This window comes from Macrosteles quadrilineatus, unplaced genomic scaffold (assembly GCF_028750875.1).
Source record: "Macrosteles quadrilineatus isolate MER2022 unplaced genomic scaffold, UCM_ALF_1.0 Scaffold_4__1_contigs__length_99947679, whole genome shotgun sequence".
Lineage (NCBI taxonomy): Eukaryota > Metazoa > Arthropoda > Insecta > Hemiptera > Cicadellidae > Macrosteles > Macrosteles quadrilineatus.
In genome coordinates, this window is record NW_026542597.1 from 10,662,841 (window position 1) to 10,679,962 (window position 17,122).

General features: G+C 36.1%; 1 protein-coding gene across 1 annotated transcript; it reads right to left on the reverse strand.

Annotated features, from left to right (window-relative positions):
* Positions 1-228: 228 nt before the first annotated feature.
* On the reverse strand, positions 229-14,498 carry LOC128991427 (actin-like). The gene is made up of 7 exons (XM_054414288.1): positions 14,488-14,498; positions 10,804-11,012; positions 5,006-5,181; positions 4,319-4,457; positions 2,764-2,996; positions 1,334-1,622; positions 229-695 (listed from the first exon to the last, which is right to left on the reverse strand). Exons 2-7 carry the CDS (start codon positions 10,988-10,990, stop codon positions 595-597), a joined length of 1,125 nt encoding a protein of 374 aa, XP_054270263.1. The 5' UTR covers positions 10,991-11,012; positions 14,488-14,498; the 3' UTR covers positions 229-594.
* Positions 14,499-17,122: the final 2,624 nt, after the last annotated feature.

Below are 17,122 nucleotides of genomic sequence, written 5' to 3' on the forward strand. Positions count from 1 at the left end.
GTAAGAAAGGACCATGTGGTCCTAATGTTCGACTCGATAAAAAAGTATTTTCATTTCATATATTTTAAAATCCAAAACATATTTTGGGCCAAAACCTTTTTCTTTTATTTGGGAGCAAATTTTACAGTGTCAGGTTTTCCCTTTTTGTACTGTAATACAATGTTTAACAAGCATGATTATTAAATAAATTGTTTTATTCGGTCAAAATCAAAATTGTCTAATAGCATGTAAAATAAAAAATTAATTTATCAAAAGGCACTTAACATAGGTACACTGAATGGTAACAGAACTAAAAATTGACTACTGATACATAACAAAAATAAATCTTCTTAAGAGTGTGTTTAAAACATGTCATGATCCACTCTTTGGTCTTCATAGATGATCCAACCAGAAGAAGCTTGTACTAAAGTTCCACTCAATACAACACAAAGTTTTCTTTAAAATAAATTACATTTCTTGTACAAAATAAATATCACATTCTAAGACCTAACTAATTTGGTAATGCAAGTACTGAGTCCAACATAATACATAGTGTGTTTAACAAAACTGTTCATCAGCAATTTCATTGCAGCTTAACACGTTCCTTCACTGTATTTATAGACACATCATATTGGCAATTCTGGATCCACACTCATAGTATTCTTGTTTTGATATCCTAATCTGCTTGAACAAATCTTGAGAAGCAAAGTTGGACCCTGTAAAACAAAATTTTAGAGGAATGCACATTAATTTATATCTATGAATTTTTTCATAACATATAGATTCAATATTGATCCACCACTTATAAAAACAAAATTGTTGAGCCGATTATAGCCTACATGATCACTGTTTTTTTCTTTTTTTTCTTAATAAGGCAATTCCAAAGCAAAATATTAATTAATTTAGTATAATTTATGCAGAATGGCTAAAAAGTAAAGAAATATACTGTGACGCTAACAAAATTGACATGGTTAAGTTTGGAACTTTTCCTAAATGTTCTACTCCAACTACAGGGGTTTAGGACACTTCCCCTAAAGAGTTTGGAAATCTCAGTCATAAAAATAGAACTTTCTTCAAATTTAGCGTCAACTAAAGGTGGGGAAAACGGCAACGATATTTTAGAGAGGTCAGAACTAGTATTAAATTTCCAGAACAGAGTTTTTGTAACAAAATGTTGTCAAAATAGAAGTCAAAGAGTTCTTCTTTCTCCAATACAGCATATAAATGCATGAATTTAAAATACAACCAACTTATAAGGAAGATTGGTACTTGCCAATTATGACAAATTTTAAGGGAGAGCAGACAGCTACTACCAAATGTCAATATCACCATTAGTCTGAATAAAACTACTGACCTCCAATCCATACTGAGTATTTCCTCTCAGGGGGCGCACTAATTTTGATCTCCGTAGTAGAAGGAGCAAGAGTAGTGATTTCTCTCTGCAATCTTTCAGCGATCCCAGGGTACATAGTATTGCCTCCAGACAGGGCAATGTTGGCGTAAAGGTCTTTATGGATGTCACTGTCACACATATTGATGGAGTTGTGGACCATCTCATGGATACCATCACCAGAGACACCAATGAGTGAGGGCTGGAACATGGCTTCTGGCACAAGAAAGCGCTCTTTTCCAATTTTGACAACCTAGAAGATTATTTTTCTATTCAGCAGGTTTTTATAATACTTCATCAACAATATAATCTGAGGAATATTATATAAACACTAACAAGACTACAAGATCACACCGCTCGTCCTACACTCATCTCCATTCATACATGGTTCAAAATACCTACTTTGTATGGTCACCATTTCCTTGAAAAGTATTAAAGTATTAATACATAGTTCTCAAATTTTCCTTTTAATGTTACTAAATAATGGATTAGTAAGACAAGTTTTTTTTATAGTCCCAAACAGAGTATTAAGGAAGATTTTAAAAATAAGCTAGGGCCTCATCTAACAATCCTAACACCAATGCTGCAATAATTTTATATCAGTCACATGGTTAGCTACCTATGTAGCAAGCTAAGTTTAAAAATATATCAGTTCTGATAAGGGGGATTTTCAAAATAGCAGGGTTCGGAATAGAGAGCTTTACAGTATTATTAACTAGCATTTATTGGTTATGAAGGTAAAAATCTATATATAAAAGGCAAAGCCCTCCCTGACTGACTGACTCACTCACTCAGTCATCACTAATTCTCTTACTTCCCATTTACCTAGGAGGCTGAAATTTGGTACACTGATTCTTTAGGCATTAAATAGGAAAAACTAAGTTGTTTTTATTCTGATCTGACTCTCGGGCTCCGCCCCAGTGGCTCTGGAGTTTCCCATGTTAACCTTATGAGTACTCATATTTAAATGGAATTAATGAATCTTAAAAGCTGTTTCAATTAAACAAGTTGGTTCTGTTCTATGATGTTCAATAGCATTAAAGTTACAAGGATTACCAACAGGGTGCAGCACTATTATTTCTTTTACATTTATGACAACAGCTAATTTGCAACCAAAAGGTGAGTGAGCGTAGCGAACGAACTTCAACCTGGAGGCGAGTTACCGTAGCGAACGAGCTATCCTGAAGGCAAGTGAGCGTAGCGAACGAGCTCCAACCTAAAAGTGAGTGAGCGTAGCGAACAAACTTCAACCAGGACATGATTGAGCCATGCGAACCAGCTCATCTTGAAAATTAAGAAGTTAAACGGGGCAAAGCCCGCGGGTACAGCTAGTTGAGTTATAATTATAGTTTTAAGAATCTCAGGAGGCTACAATGAACCTCTATGCATCTCACCTGACCATCAGGAAATTCATATTTTTTATGCAATGAGTTGTGGTTGGCTGTAGTAATTTCTTGCTCAAAGTCCAATGCGATAAAGCACAACTCTTCCTTAACTTCCCGAATCACTTCTCTCTCCGCCACAGAAGAGAATTTGTAGCCGTTCTCGGCCAAGGCTCTCATCAAACAGTCTGTCAGGTCTCGACCAGCAAGTTCAAGATGGCCAACAGCATTAGTTAGAACAGACCCTTAAAAATTAAATAAATAAGAGAATAAAAAATATAATTTCATGTTAAAAACATGCTGTTAGATTATTTTACCTAATTCCATTAAGTGTGAAACATTTGCGAATTTGGTTGCAACGGGAGCTCGGTGGGGACCTTAATTTACATGATTTACATTTTAAAATGTTGATTTATTATAAATCAACCATCTTATTTTGACCAATAAAATTAAACTTATACCTCACAGTATGTTTAAAATTGTATTTTTGTCAAAAGTCAAATTTACATAATTTTTTTAGGGTCTGTTTGAAATTTGTACTTTGATAACAGACAGATTTAAACAATGAGCGCGTTCTGAGAACATGTACCGATGCACTGGTGCCGCACCGGGTGCAAAATATGTGTCGTTCTGGGAGACCGGTGAGTTAAATTAGCAGACAGCTATTTCCTCTTTTTCCTCCACCGGTGCAAGATTTATGCACGGGGGAAAATGTACGGTGCATAATACACCGGCAGCCTCTGATTGGTCAGCTTCTTGGACAACGACTCGAACGACAACAGATGCAGCTACGGCAAGATGGCGGGTCCATCGAATCGAATAATGTTCATCAGTTTCATAGGTTATGTTACATTTACGTAATTAGTAAACAATTTATTATATGAGGGTGTTGTATTACATATTAAGTGAAAAAGTTTCAAATAACTTTTTCTGTGAGAACAAGTTTGATTGGTTTAAATATTATAAAGTAAATAATAGGTGAATGTGTAAATTATAATCCGATGTGTATCTTAAACCGGTGAATAACTGTTCTGGGATACCAAGACTCTTGACCCGGGGCGGTACCGGTGAATAAGTCACCGGTTAATCTGCACCGGTGCACCGGTACATGTTCCCAGAACGCCCCCAATAATTGTAAGCTCTCACATTAGTTTTACACTAATCAGCTGTAGAGTTGTTATAATGTCCATGATTATACTCCGCGCGCAATAACTTTTCACTTGGGACTTGCACAGCTTGGCAACGCTGCAGGGCTCGCTACCCCATCCTATACCTGTCACATGTCAAGCCAAAGCGACAAGAAGCGGGCGCTCGCCTCGGCGGTGCGACGTTGCCGATACAAAATTCACACGGAACAGCAAAAATCCCAAGTGAAAAGTTAGCGCGCGGACTATAAAGTCATCACCAAGTCACACCTTCCTGCTTGACTACTGTGATTTTTAGTGGTCTTGACGATCCATTGGCGCTTAATGATGTTTTTTACCGATCTTTAAAAGCATATAAACAAATTATTAAGCCAGACTTCAATCAAATTAAATCAATTACAAAGTATCACAATTTAAAATACCTTCATAGATGGGGACTGTGTGTGAGATGCCGTCACCGGAGTCCAACACAATACCAGTCCTCCTTCCTGAGGCGTACAGGGAGAGAACAGCCTGAATAGCAATGTACATGGATGGTGTGTTGAAGGTCTCAAACATGATCTACAACATTGAAATTAAGGATTTAAGGAATAACTGCTAAAGAGGATGTCCCCAAATGTACCATTTTCAGGCAATGGACATAGCAAAAGTGTCTGTTTTTGCACCAAGGCCCAACTCCATTACCAATTCCAGTTTTAATACGATAAAACTTGTTTTGCACATGTGTTGAAAAACGTTGAATGAATATAGGTTCTCTATTGCCAAACCTATACCAGGCTTTCAGTTTGTACAATTGCTTTCTCCGTTTTTAAGCCATCATCACAAATAACATAAAAAAATATCTGGCAAAGTAAAAATACCACTCTATATTCTACCTGAAATATGAGAGAAAGCGATAGTTATCAATTCATCTACACGTCTCTGATCCCAGTGAAACTTAAATGTATCAGAGAAAGTGTGTAAGTATGAGGAGTTTACAATGCTATGAGTTATGCAGAGGGCAGACACAATCTGAAAGCCTGGCTATTTGCAGGAGCCTAACGCATTGTCTAAGAGTTTAGACAAAGTCAAAAAAGAGGATGAGATACTAATCAAAGCAATGTCTGTACCTCAGTCATTATCTGCCTGTTGTTATTGTTGATGTTGTAGGAAGCATCAGTTAACAGTACAGGGTAGTCTTCTGGTGTGACGCCCAACTCATCAAATGCATGATACCATACTGTCTGCATCTCATCCCAGTTGGTGATTGTACCTCGCTTTACAGGGTGTTCCAAGGTTATGAGACCTGTCATTGTCCAGAACCGATCAAAGTTGAAACATAGGTTTCTAGAATAGTTTAATAAGCAAAGGCAGAAGAATAAAAGTATAATTACCAATGCGCTGGTAATACTCAACGTTAAAACGAAACTCATTATAGATTAATGCATAATGAATTAGCCATGTCAAAAACATTATCTTTGGTCATTACACATCACTAATATTGATATTCCACCATTGATAATGGAATGGACAGTGTTATAGCTCATAGCTCTATGCAACTCTCACTTGTGTAGAAGAACTGAAAAGGAGTGCTTTTCCTTCAATCTGCTGGATGGAAGGCCACTGTTTGGTCTTTATTTCTAGGACAGAGCATTGCAGGGGCGGCTACAGGAATAATTTTCAGGGTAGGCCTAACAAGGATCAAGAAGCAGTTTGGTCAGGGGACGAGAGGTTTGAGGAGCTTCCCTGCTAAAAGGGAGGAATTTTAAAATTTAATTTCAAAATAATGAGTTTTAATGCTTTCCCTTTATTTACCTATAAATTACATTGCTTTAGTTATCTATAATTTTAATATAACTACCAACATTTTTGGTAGGCCCGGGCCTACCTGGCTTACCCTCTGGAGCATTGTAGAGACACTTTAATAAATGAGCCCGGTGGGCTCAATTAATTTTAGATTTTTTGGGGCACAAGGAAGAGATAGAGAAGGTAGTTTAAGAGGGGCACAAATATTCTATTTCAAGCTCAAAGGGCATCACTTATAATGTCCGCGAGAGTAAAGAAGTCCCTTGAGCCAGAGCGATACGCAGCTATGTTTGGAGGGTATCGCACACTATTTGCAGGCGCTAAGCATCTGAGCGCCTCGCCTCGATGTCTGTCTGTAAACAACTGTTGTAAACATAATTACTCATATCTTTGTTTTTGTAAGTGGATTATCATCATGTGGTCACTTAATTTGATTCAGTGTAGTCTCGTGTGTTCACGTAGTGAGTTCTGTTCTGTTTTGGACGGTCCTTGTAGCTATGGATTTAAGAAAACGTTGTGCTACTATACATAGGCTAGTGGACTTGGAGAGAGGGATTTAATTAGACGGGTGACCAAGTGTTGTGACAACGAATATAAAGACAAAAAGTTATTAGTCTGAAAGAAAAGGCAACAGAACGTGCTGCAAACTATTGTAAAGTGTCAGAAAAAACTATTAAACGAATTAGAAAAGCCGGCAAACAAACTCCGGATGAAAAACTCTGTACACCCGGGAAAAAACGCAAGAAGGCTGACCACCATAAAGTACAAATAGATACGCGATTTTTACACGAACAAAAAAATTGTCCCTACATGTAAAAAACTATTACCTGTTTTGAGAGAAAGGATTAATTTTAAATGGAGCGAATGGGCACTTCGGCGTCTCTTAAAATATATGGGGTTCAAGTGGAAGAAATGTGGTTCCAAAAGAAAATGTTTGATTGAAAGGCCTGGCATTGTTAATTGGAGGTTTAAGTATTTGCGAGAGATAAGAAAGCTAAGGGAACAAAAAAGGAAAATTTTCTATCTGGACAAAACTTGGATGGACAGTAATTTAACGTTCCAGAAATGTTGGTAAAGTGTAGACGTCGATGGTCTGTTACCTGATATGAAAGCGTCAAACCGTGCGATTGTCGTAGACATCGGGTCAATCAAAGGGTTTTAGCAGGGGGGTTGGCTTATTTATAAGGCAAACAGTGCCAAAGGAGACTATCATGGCCAAATGAGTTTTTCCATCTTTGAAAAATGGATTAGGGAACGTGTATTGCAAATTTAACGCCAAATTCAGTCATAGTCATTGACAACGCTCCGTACCATGGAGAACAGGAGAAGACAAAGTCCCTAATATGTCTTCAACAAAGAAAGTAATAGTTGAGTGGTTGTCAAAACACGACAAAGACTATGAAGAAAAAACAACAAGGAAAGCGGAATTTTTTGAAGCCATTAAAAGACTTAAACCACCACAAAAAGTTTACAAAATTGATAACTTGGTACGACAACAAGGCCACACCATTTTAAGACCTTACATGTGTGACTTAAATGCCATAGAATTTTTCTGGGCAAAAGTTAAACAACATGTTCAATCCAGAAACACAACAGGTAAATTTACCATAACTCACTTTAGATATATTTTAACATTAGTTTAAAAAATGTTAGTACTACTACTTATGCCTCTTTAATTAATTACTTATTTTATTCAATATTGAAAGAACTAAATACGAATAAAACTTAATGTTTTTAAACAATGAGTATACAATATTTAAATATACTTTAAAATTTTTTGTAAACTCTTGAAAAAGATCACTGTAAAAATTAAATGGTTTTATATTCAAAATATAGCCTAACTTTTTAACACAATTTTTTTAAACAAATCATAAACATTTATACAACTGTCAATCTTTCATTGGTTTTTTTTTAATAGCCACATATTCAGCATGATATAGTTTGACATGACATATCCAAAGGAAGTATTTTTATCAGGTAGCATGTCCCTGGGAGCATAGACTGACATGGCAAACGAGGCGCTTAACTCTGTTACCCCTGCGCTGTGGAAAAAATATTCCAAACATGTAGAACATACAGAAAATGAGTACTGGACGACGGATGGCATAGTGGAAAACGCGGTCGATGAAATTGTCATCAATTTGGGAGGCGGAGATGATTCATCGACTGAGGATTCCGGCTCTGAACCCCATGATACAGACAAAGAAGATTTGGAGTTAGCCCAACCTTTGCCAGTGAACATCAATAAAACTCTTTGATAAAATTCTTCTTGATTTTTTGCTTTAAATAATAAGTTGTTTATTGATTAAAGCTATTGAAACTGCTGTACTCTTGTACTTATATTTTGTACCGGTAATATGCATTCACAGTAAGTATATTCATGGATCAACTAATTATTTGGGATTAATGGTTTCAAACTTGGATATAAAGGATTTTATTGTATTGTATTTTAATGGTATGGTTACATTTAACTAAACAAAAATCAAAAAGTAGAAAGGTTATTAATTTGCCTTATTAACTCTATAAAATGGGTTTCCTTCGATTGTATGACTATGCAAAGCAATATTATGACAGAGATTTATAAAAATCATACAGATATTACATACAAAAATTAAGCCTTCTAGCAGAGCAGAGTGAAGACGGCTCTAATTGTCGCGTGAAACGTTCAAGCGTAACTAACGCCTTCAAACTACGAATAGGCCGGAGCTCAGGGGACTTCTTTACTCTCGCGGACATTAAATCGCGGGCCTTTAGCATTAAACACATTACTGGTATTAGCAATATTTATGGATCTCGCTCCACTACACCACTGGTTTGCAAGGAAACCCATGACTGAAATATAATACCATCTTATTATTGTACCTTTAACTTAAAAACAACTGCTACCAAAATAAATTTCATGTTGGTGTTGTAGCCTCTTCCGGATTACCAATAAATATATTATAAGAATGAACATTGTATCAATTGAGGATCATCTTGACTCAAATTTAGTACCGTAGGTAACTAAAATCAACTCTACTTCAGTTTTAAACCATCAGGAATTTTAGCCAAAAATGTTTCATTGTGAATGTATCTAATATTTGGTACAATTAGAGGTCAGGGTCAGTCCATGTCAAATCAACACACCTATTTTACCTCACCATCTTAGATTTTGATGAAATTTGGTACAGAGGTTACCTTTATGAAGACTTTAAAAAATACCAAATTTCAGATCAATATCTCAAACAGTTTCCAAAATACGGCCATTTAAAGTTTTCAAAAAACTGTCAAAATCGCGCTGCGGTAAAACTTCTAGATAGTCATAACTTGTCTCCTGTTTAAGTTAGAAACATGGGAAAGGTGTCATTTTTTAGCACTTTTTATGCCCTTTCTAATGATATACAACACATAATAGGTTATGACAACAAAATTTTTCTCAAATTCAAAAATAAATTTTTAAAATAAAATATTTTGAAAAACACATTTTTGATTATTTTCTAAAAAATATACAAAGTTATTCATGTTATCAGTAATGTGTACACCAAGTTTGGTCATGGGATTGCAATGGGTTCATGGTTAAAATAATTCAAAACCAACGGTGGTTTGTCTAATTTTAAAACGTTTTTATTAGCTCGCTTTCTTGTCCGGTAAAAATTTTGCAATCAATCTTAACCTAACTTCCTGATGAGCTAGTGACTTGAAACATAGGTCACAAATGGATGACAACGCAATATTATATTATTTAATTTTCATATTTTTCTTGGGCCACGTCTAATGCCCACATTATTCAAACCACATACATAATGTATGTGTTTACATTTGTTTTTACAGTATTCGCTCGCTTTCGTGTCCGGTACAAATTTTGCAATCAATTTTAAACTAACTTCCCGTTGAGCTAGAGACTTTAAACTTGAAACATAGCTCACAAATGGATGCCAATGCAATATTATATCATTTAATTTTCATATTTCTCTTGGGCTATAGGCTTGTTTTCATTAGTTCGCTTTCTTGTCCGGTACCTACAAATTTTGATAAATAACTTCTTGATCAGCATTGTACGAGTTATTAAATTTACGGAAAGTAAATAAAAGAACGTCTTATAACACTTAAAACATATATTTACGCTTACACTGTTACTCACAAGACGGTAAATATACAAAAAAGATGGTAAGTGGTGATCGATTTCGATTGGACACTCCAATCATCATCAGACCCAATAGGCGAAAAATTTTGATATCAATTTCAAACTAACTTCCTAATGAGCTAGAGACTTAAAAATTGAAACATAGCTCACAAATGGATGGAAATGCAATACTATATCATTTGATTTTCATATTTCTCTTGGGCTAAGCCCCATGGGCTTCCAAATTTTACATGTTTACATTTTGAAAGAATGTAGCCAAAATATCTATCAATTGAAGTCAGCTGTAAAAACTTAAATTGGACAGTTCGAAGAGCAGATGTTAAGATGTACAGGTTCTGCTCCTGAGATATTCTAAAATATTTAAAACGAGCATTTCAAAGTAAAGATGAAACATCTGATTACGGATAGTAAGGTTTTGGTTATGTATTAACAGGCCATATAAAATAGATTCAGTATATTTTACACAATAAACTATTTAAAATATTTAACATATTATCTAACATGTACACATTTAACATATTTACTCTACGGAAACATTGTGGCACTATTTCAAATCATGTCTAAACAGTATGTTGTGATTATTCAAACTTACAAAACAGATGCCGGGTAACAGCTTTTTATATTTATTTGTAAACATTGTAGTTCAAAAAGTCTGACATTGGCCCACTTAAAACCCTCTCAGGCGGAGCCGTTTTGATAGATCTGCACCAAACTTCACACAAACCGTATTTTGGAAACTGTTTGAGATATTGATCTGAAATTTGGTATTTTTTTAAGTTTTCATAAAGGTAACCTATGTACCAAATTTCATCAAAATCTAAGATGGCAAGGTAAAAAATATGTTGAAAGTGTGTTGATTTGATATGGACTGACCCGGCATTTAGAGTAGGCCTTGGTAAATGTCAAGCCAAATTGAACTTGTAGGCTCGGTCTGTTTTTAAAATAATTTTAGACGTAGGCCTACACGAATGTGTTGCATGTTTCACTACAGTCACTCACCTCTGGTACGTTGTGCCCTGTAGCCTACGAAGCAGTCTGACTCATTCATGCCAGCCAATAGCCCCATGCGATTCGGGCGACCCACTACAGACGGGAATACCACCCGAGGGGTTTTGTCACCAGCAAACCCAGCTTTGCACAGACCAGAACCATTGTCAATAACAATTGTGGAACTATTATCAGTCATACTAAGATTGTTGAAAAACCACCTAGAAAAACAGAAGAGATTGATAACATGTTGTAGGTTCAGGATTTGTATGAACGAAATATTGTAGGCTACTTAAATTTATCAAATATAAATACATTGCAGTAAATAAATAGTACCATAAAAGTTTTTTTAGGAAAGAACAAAGTTTTAAAGTCTTTGAAAAGTAACCATCGCCTTAGCTCTCCTTCGAGTCCTAGCTGCAGACTTCCTTTGCATTTCTTTTTTAAAGCATTGTGATTTCACTGGGGTAGCGGATTTTTATCCCCCTGGAATTTTACCCCCTGGGCAAACGTGACGTCACAAACCAGGGGGTAAAATTCCGGCCGCGGACTTTTGAGTTTCGCGACATCAGCTCGATGGATTAAACGCGGAATTAAACATATATTTTCACGGTTGTGAATTTAATCAGAACACATGAAATTATAAAAACCTAGAGTGTACGGCCCGGATTTTTACCCCCCGGAATTTTACCCCCGGAATTTTACCCCCCGGATTTTTACCCCCGGAATTTTACCCCCTGGCTAGATATAAAAATTAGTGAGAATGATTAATTATCTTCATTCTGTTTCAATTTAATAGTAAAAATGTTATTATAAAGTAGCCTATAATTTATTTGTGACATTAACTAATCGAAAATGTTTTTAATTTTAATTTTGAGATTCAAGTATTAGGATTCGATCTTTGAAGCCAACTTTTGGTTAATATGACGTATATACAATCAACTGAATGAGATTACAAAATAAATAAATAAAGATAGGCCACTAAATAATGAAATGTTTACAATTAATTAAAAACAGAAATAAGAAAACCAATCATTCAATTTCTAAAATCGGCCAGGGGGTAAAATTCCGGGGGTAAAATTCCGGGGGGTAAAAATCCGGCCCGTACATTTCAGTTGTCTAAACACTAGTTATATGGACAGGGGGTAAAATTCTGATTTTTATCGCTAATTGAATTATTCACGCTCTGACTATTTTCATTAGACTTCGAAATCCGCGGGGGTAAAATTCCGGCCGCGAACAAACTTTTGGCCACTCAGGTTACTACGTCATAGTGACGTCAGCTTTACCCAGGGGGTAAAATCAGGGCCGGCCCCAGGGGTGGGCGGTTCGGGCGGTCGCCCAAGGCGGCGGGGCCGGGGCGGTGGGGCCGGGGCGGTGGAGCCGGGGTGGCCGCGGCGGAGCCGTGGCGGGGAAGCTGGGGCGGTGGAACTGGGGCGGCAGAGCCAGGGCAACAAACAAATTTTAGGGAACAGTAAATTTTTAATACGAATAACATAATAAATTCATTAAGTGAATGTGAAGAGTACAATTATCTATATTACATTTTACGCAAAGAACAAGCCTAAGAAGATAAACGGCAATTCAAACATCGATTTAAAATTATAATTTAAGCCCAAATATAAAAACCAACCACTCGGCTTGTGTATCGAACAACCGTCACCACCACGTTACGACGTTACCCAGGACGAGTGACAGCGTCAAAGTAACATTGCAGCGGTTGGGATTGACCTCGATGTATTCCTCTCTCTCTCTCTGCCCCCTCCCACGACGTTTTGTTTACTTTATTATTGATTATTTTGGTAGCATGGGCTTCCCTTCCCTCCGAGAGAGAGGAGTTGCAAAAATATTTTGCAACTTTTTATCTTAATAAACAATGTCGTAATTTGCTTCAACAATTAATAACATTGCCGTTTTGGGGGAAATCCAAGATGGCCGAAAGTCCTGCCGACTCTTAGGTCAGATTTTAAACAAAAACCAAAAAAATAATTGATATCTGCAACTGTAAACATAAACCACCTTATGAAATGAAAATAATTTTAAAATGTGCAATTTACACTTAGAACCCTTAGTACATAATTAAGTTAGAGTTAAGGGAGACACCATAATTCGGCGATCGCTCAAGAAAAGGGTGGAGCCCAGGAGTAAACAAGGCCCAGGCGGGACAGTGGCATAGATACGGGGGGGGGGGGGGATCAGGGGGATATATCCCCCCTTCAACCTATAATGGGTAAAAAAATTGTAATAACATTTAAAAAATAATGTTTTAACGTATGCAATGAAATAGTGAACCTTTTTAATTTTACTTCTATTATTGTATTAAGCTTGTTTTTCGAAAGTATACTTTCAATATCAATAAATCGTAAATAAACTGCAATGCCAGTGAAAGTAGTATGGTTTTTGCGCACAAAACAGAGTACAGACACAAGCCACGGAAGGTCAACAGCCTTAGCCTATCCGCCCCTCCCCCTACCACCACCACTTCACCTTTCACACCTACCTGAAATTAATCGTTTTAATGTGAGCAATAAAATAGTTAATCAAATGTCATGCCTATTGTACTAAGCTTGTTTGTTTGTACGTATACTTTCATTATCGATGAATAAATGGTAACAGATAAACTACATGCCGGTAGCCGGTAGCAGTGGTGGGGTTGGATACTTGCGCGCCAAACAGACCTGAGTCACAGGACGTTCCGCGTTCAACCGCCCATCGACACCCTCCTCCTCTAACCCGTCACCCACACTACGGTTGATCTGTCGTCTGGTGTTAATTATTGTGCCAGTGTGTTTTTATGATTTTCGTATTCCGTGGTGTCTCATGAGTGTTATTTTATGTCGAAACAAAGTAAACTGATCGGGTTTTTCGCCCCGAAATGAAAGATTTGATGGTGTTAGCTGGTGTGGCAATGGAACAACGAAGTTAAGTGATTTTATTACTCGCCTTTGAAATAATTTTTTTTTAATAGGCCAAGTCCCGTTAACATATTAATCAAAATATTCAGTGTTAAAGTGTTACAAAATTGCATAAAATTGTATTAAGTATTAACACCAGATTTCACTTCCTAAACGCTTAAAAATAGTGTTTAGAGAAGTAATTTTTCTAAAATTTCCCGGGGGGCGGCAGTCGCCGATCTCGCCCAGGGCGACAAAGTCCCTAGGGCCCTGCCTGGGTAAAATTCCAGGGGGATAAAATTCCGGCGACCCATTTCACTCAATAAATATGTACATCTAATAAATAAAAACACCTCTTATAAAGAAACCCATTAGAATAGCGTACTTTCAATTAGGTAAAGAGAAACTGTAAAAGAAATAATATTTTGAATGACCTTACTATTCATTAGGATTGTAAATGTGAGATAAATAATAAGGTTATATCACTTTATTATTAGTAGATGATCTACCGAGTAGGTAAAGTTTAAATAGTCCTTTCGTCTACAAAGTAAGTAGTATGTGGCGTATAAGTCATAAGTTAACCCATAATTATTTTATTACGATAGATAGGCCTACTGGTGGCAAACACACTAGTCTAGAATTTATCAGCTAAATAAATCAGGTTATGTCTCCCCCAAGTTTTACTTGCCGTACTAAATGTTGCAGTTAACATGCTATAGAATAAAAGAATATTTATAAACTATTATATTTTTAAATCATTACGGTACTTATAAACCTAAATGGAACAAATATATACCCTTACCTAGTTTCAAACCGCTTCTTAACTCGATATCATGGACATGTCAAAACAGAACGGAACAACAACAAAACCATGCTTCTTCTTCTCCTTCTTCTTCTTATCTAAATAAAACAAATTACAGAACCCACATGACATGTTGTAATGAAATTCCCGTTTATCCCGCAATTTGCCATGAAATGCTCCACTTTAATTTACCATAGCTTTTACTCAAATTGCCACTTTTCTTCTATCCCTAAATATCCCATATTGTGTGATAAAGTCCGGGAAATGTGAGTCTCGTTTAGATTACCAGTCTAAAAAAAATCTAAAATATTACAACCAACTGTATTTGTTCTTTTTTTTCAAATCTAACAAAATTGGGTATAACACAAACATAACTAAAACTTTTTAAATCTTTACAGTTGTCTTTCTCTCTTAGTACATGCAACTCATCGTAAGAGATAAACGTTATTGTATTGTTGGGTACACAACACTACCCTTAAAAACCACTGGGGATAACTTGATAAGGAAATCAAATATTGCTGGGGTAAAGTGCAAAGTTTAGCCTATACAATCGTTGCGTGTTAAATATTATCATTCCACATATAGATACATCCTTTGCCCATCTACAGTATTTAAACCAACAGCAATATATTTATTATTATTCAAATAAACAAACAATAGTTGAATGAGCCGCTAGAGTGTGCTACTGTCAACATTCTATTTCCTCTCTCCTATAATTATCCGTTCTGGGACATAAAAGAAAGATGAAACATGGGATTTCAAGGTTATTTGTCTTTTCAATTTGGCTTTGTTTAAAATTATTGGCGAAGTAGAAGTATGCCTACAATAGAGTAACTGACGTCGCAGTATACGTGCTTTGTCCTTCATCCAATTTTGACTCAATTTTATTGAGTTTATTTTCAATCTTAAATTGGCTTATAGCAGCTTAGAACAATGTCAGTAGTAGTGCTGTTCAACAATATGGAATAAGACGCCATTAAACGGGAGGGGTCGCCTGTCTGCCATAGATTATATAGAACTTCTTTTACCTTTTACCTGATACATTTTTACAGCAATCCTGTCTACTCAGCCAATTCCCAAGCAACAGATGTTGACTAAGATAAGATTATAACAGCTTATCAGACGTTATGTTTACATATTTGCTCATGTTAGAACAAACTTATTCTATTTATTTATCTTCGCAATGATGAAATGGCGACCATACAAAGTAGGTATTTCAAGCCAAGTATGAATGGAGATGAGTGTAGGATGAGTGGCCCGATCTTGTAGTCTTGTTAGTGACTAGTTGTTAGTGTCTTGAGGCCGACATAGAAACGGCTGTTAATAGCCTATACAGTTAATGGCAACTAATGGACCAACAGTTTATAGTGGAATCCGAACCACATTTTTGCCTTGTAAATAACGAATTCGTCTAATTATCAGAATAGTACTGCGGATAGTCGTAGTACTCACTAAAAAATTTTGCAGTTGGTGGCAGCTAATCACAAGACAAGGCTAGTGTGACGTTGCCATATCACCTGTTGGTGACACTAATTAAAATACTAAACTATATTTTCAAATCAGCTGGTAGTATCAGATTTGGCAACACCGCACTGTCCTCATTGGCTCCTTCGAAGTCACGAGGTAGATAGGCTCCTCCTCAACTGCAAACTTTAGTTTTTCGTAGTCCCGACTGTAGTAGTAGTGCGGTAGTTAATCCACTAGGGAACAAGAGGTGGCCGGGCCTTGTCTACTACTCACCAAAGAGAAAGGTTACACATAGGCCTACTTTACTGTATTCAACGAAGTATACGCTGTATTACGAATGAAAGATGAACATAACTTGTTTATCAGCTAGATTGTTTATAAAATGTTCGTTACAGAAAATAGTCGAAGAGAAAATACCTTTATCCATGACTCTAGATAATAATCGCTGCCCGTCGGCTTCGCCCGACATAGCCTTGTGTTTTTACCACTACTTTTTAAACTACGCTGAATTAGTGACAGCTACACGGGCTTATTTTTTGTTGTTTTTTTTAGAGATTGTAGGAAAATGGCACAACCATTGCAAAGATAAATAAATACATGAGCAAAAATATGAACATGTAACGTCTGATCAGCTTCAGCTATATATTATGATCTCATCTTAGTCAAAAACTGTTGGGAATTGACTGAGTACGCAGGTTTCTGTAAACTGTATCCCTCTCACTCTATTAACATTAACTTCTAGAAAACTATCATAATTTTACAATAGTTTGGTTAATGTTAACAGCTAATACATTACAGTTTTAAGGGTGCAAAAAATGTGTTTTGTATATCTTTATAGGTATATTTCCACCGTGTTCTGTGTTCTGGCCATCTAAAACTGTTACAATATTTTTTCCAGAAGGTGATATTTGTGGGAATTGCTGAAATCATTTCGTTGAATACATACACGGGGTTTTAAATCTTTAAATACTTACTCAAAATTCATTTTCGGTAGCAATTTCTTTGGAAAATCATCTCTCGCGTGTTACACAGAACCATATTATGTCCTATTGATATGTTTCACGACAGTTTTAGTTTATAACGTTATATTCAGCTATCATTAAACATCACTAAGTTTTGAAAGCATTGAGTCGTTTTGCTGACTGTTTTAGTCAACGCACTTAAAATC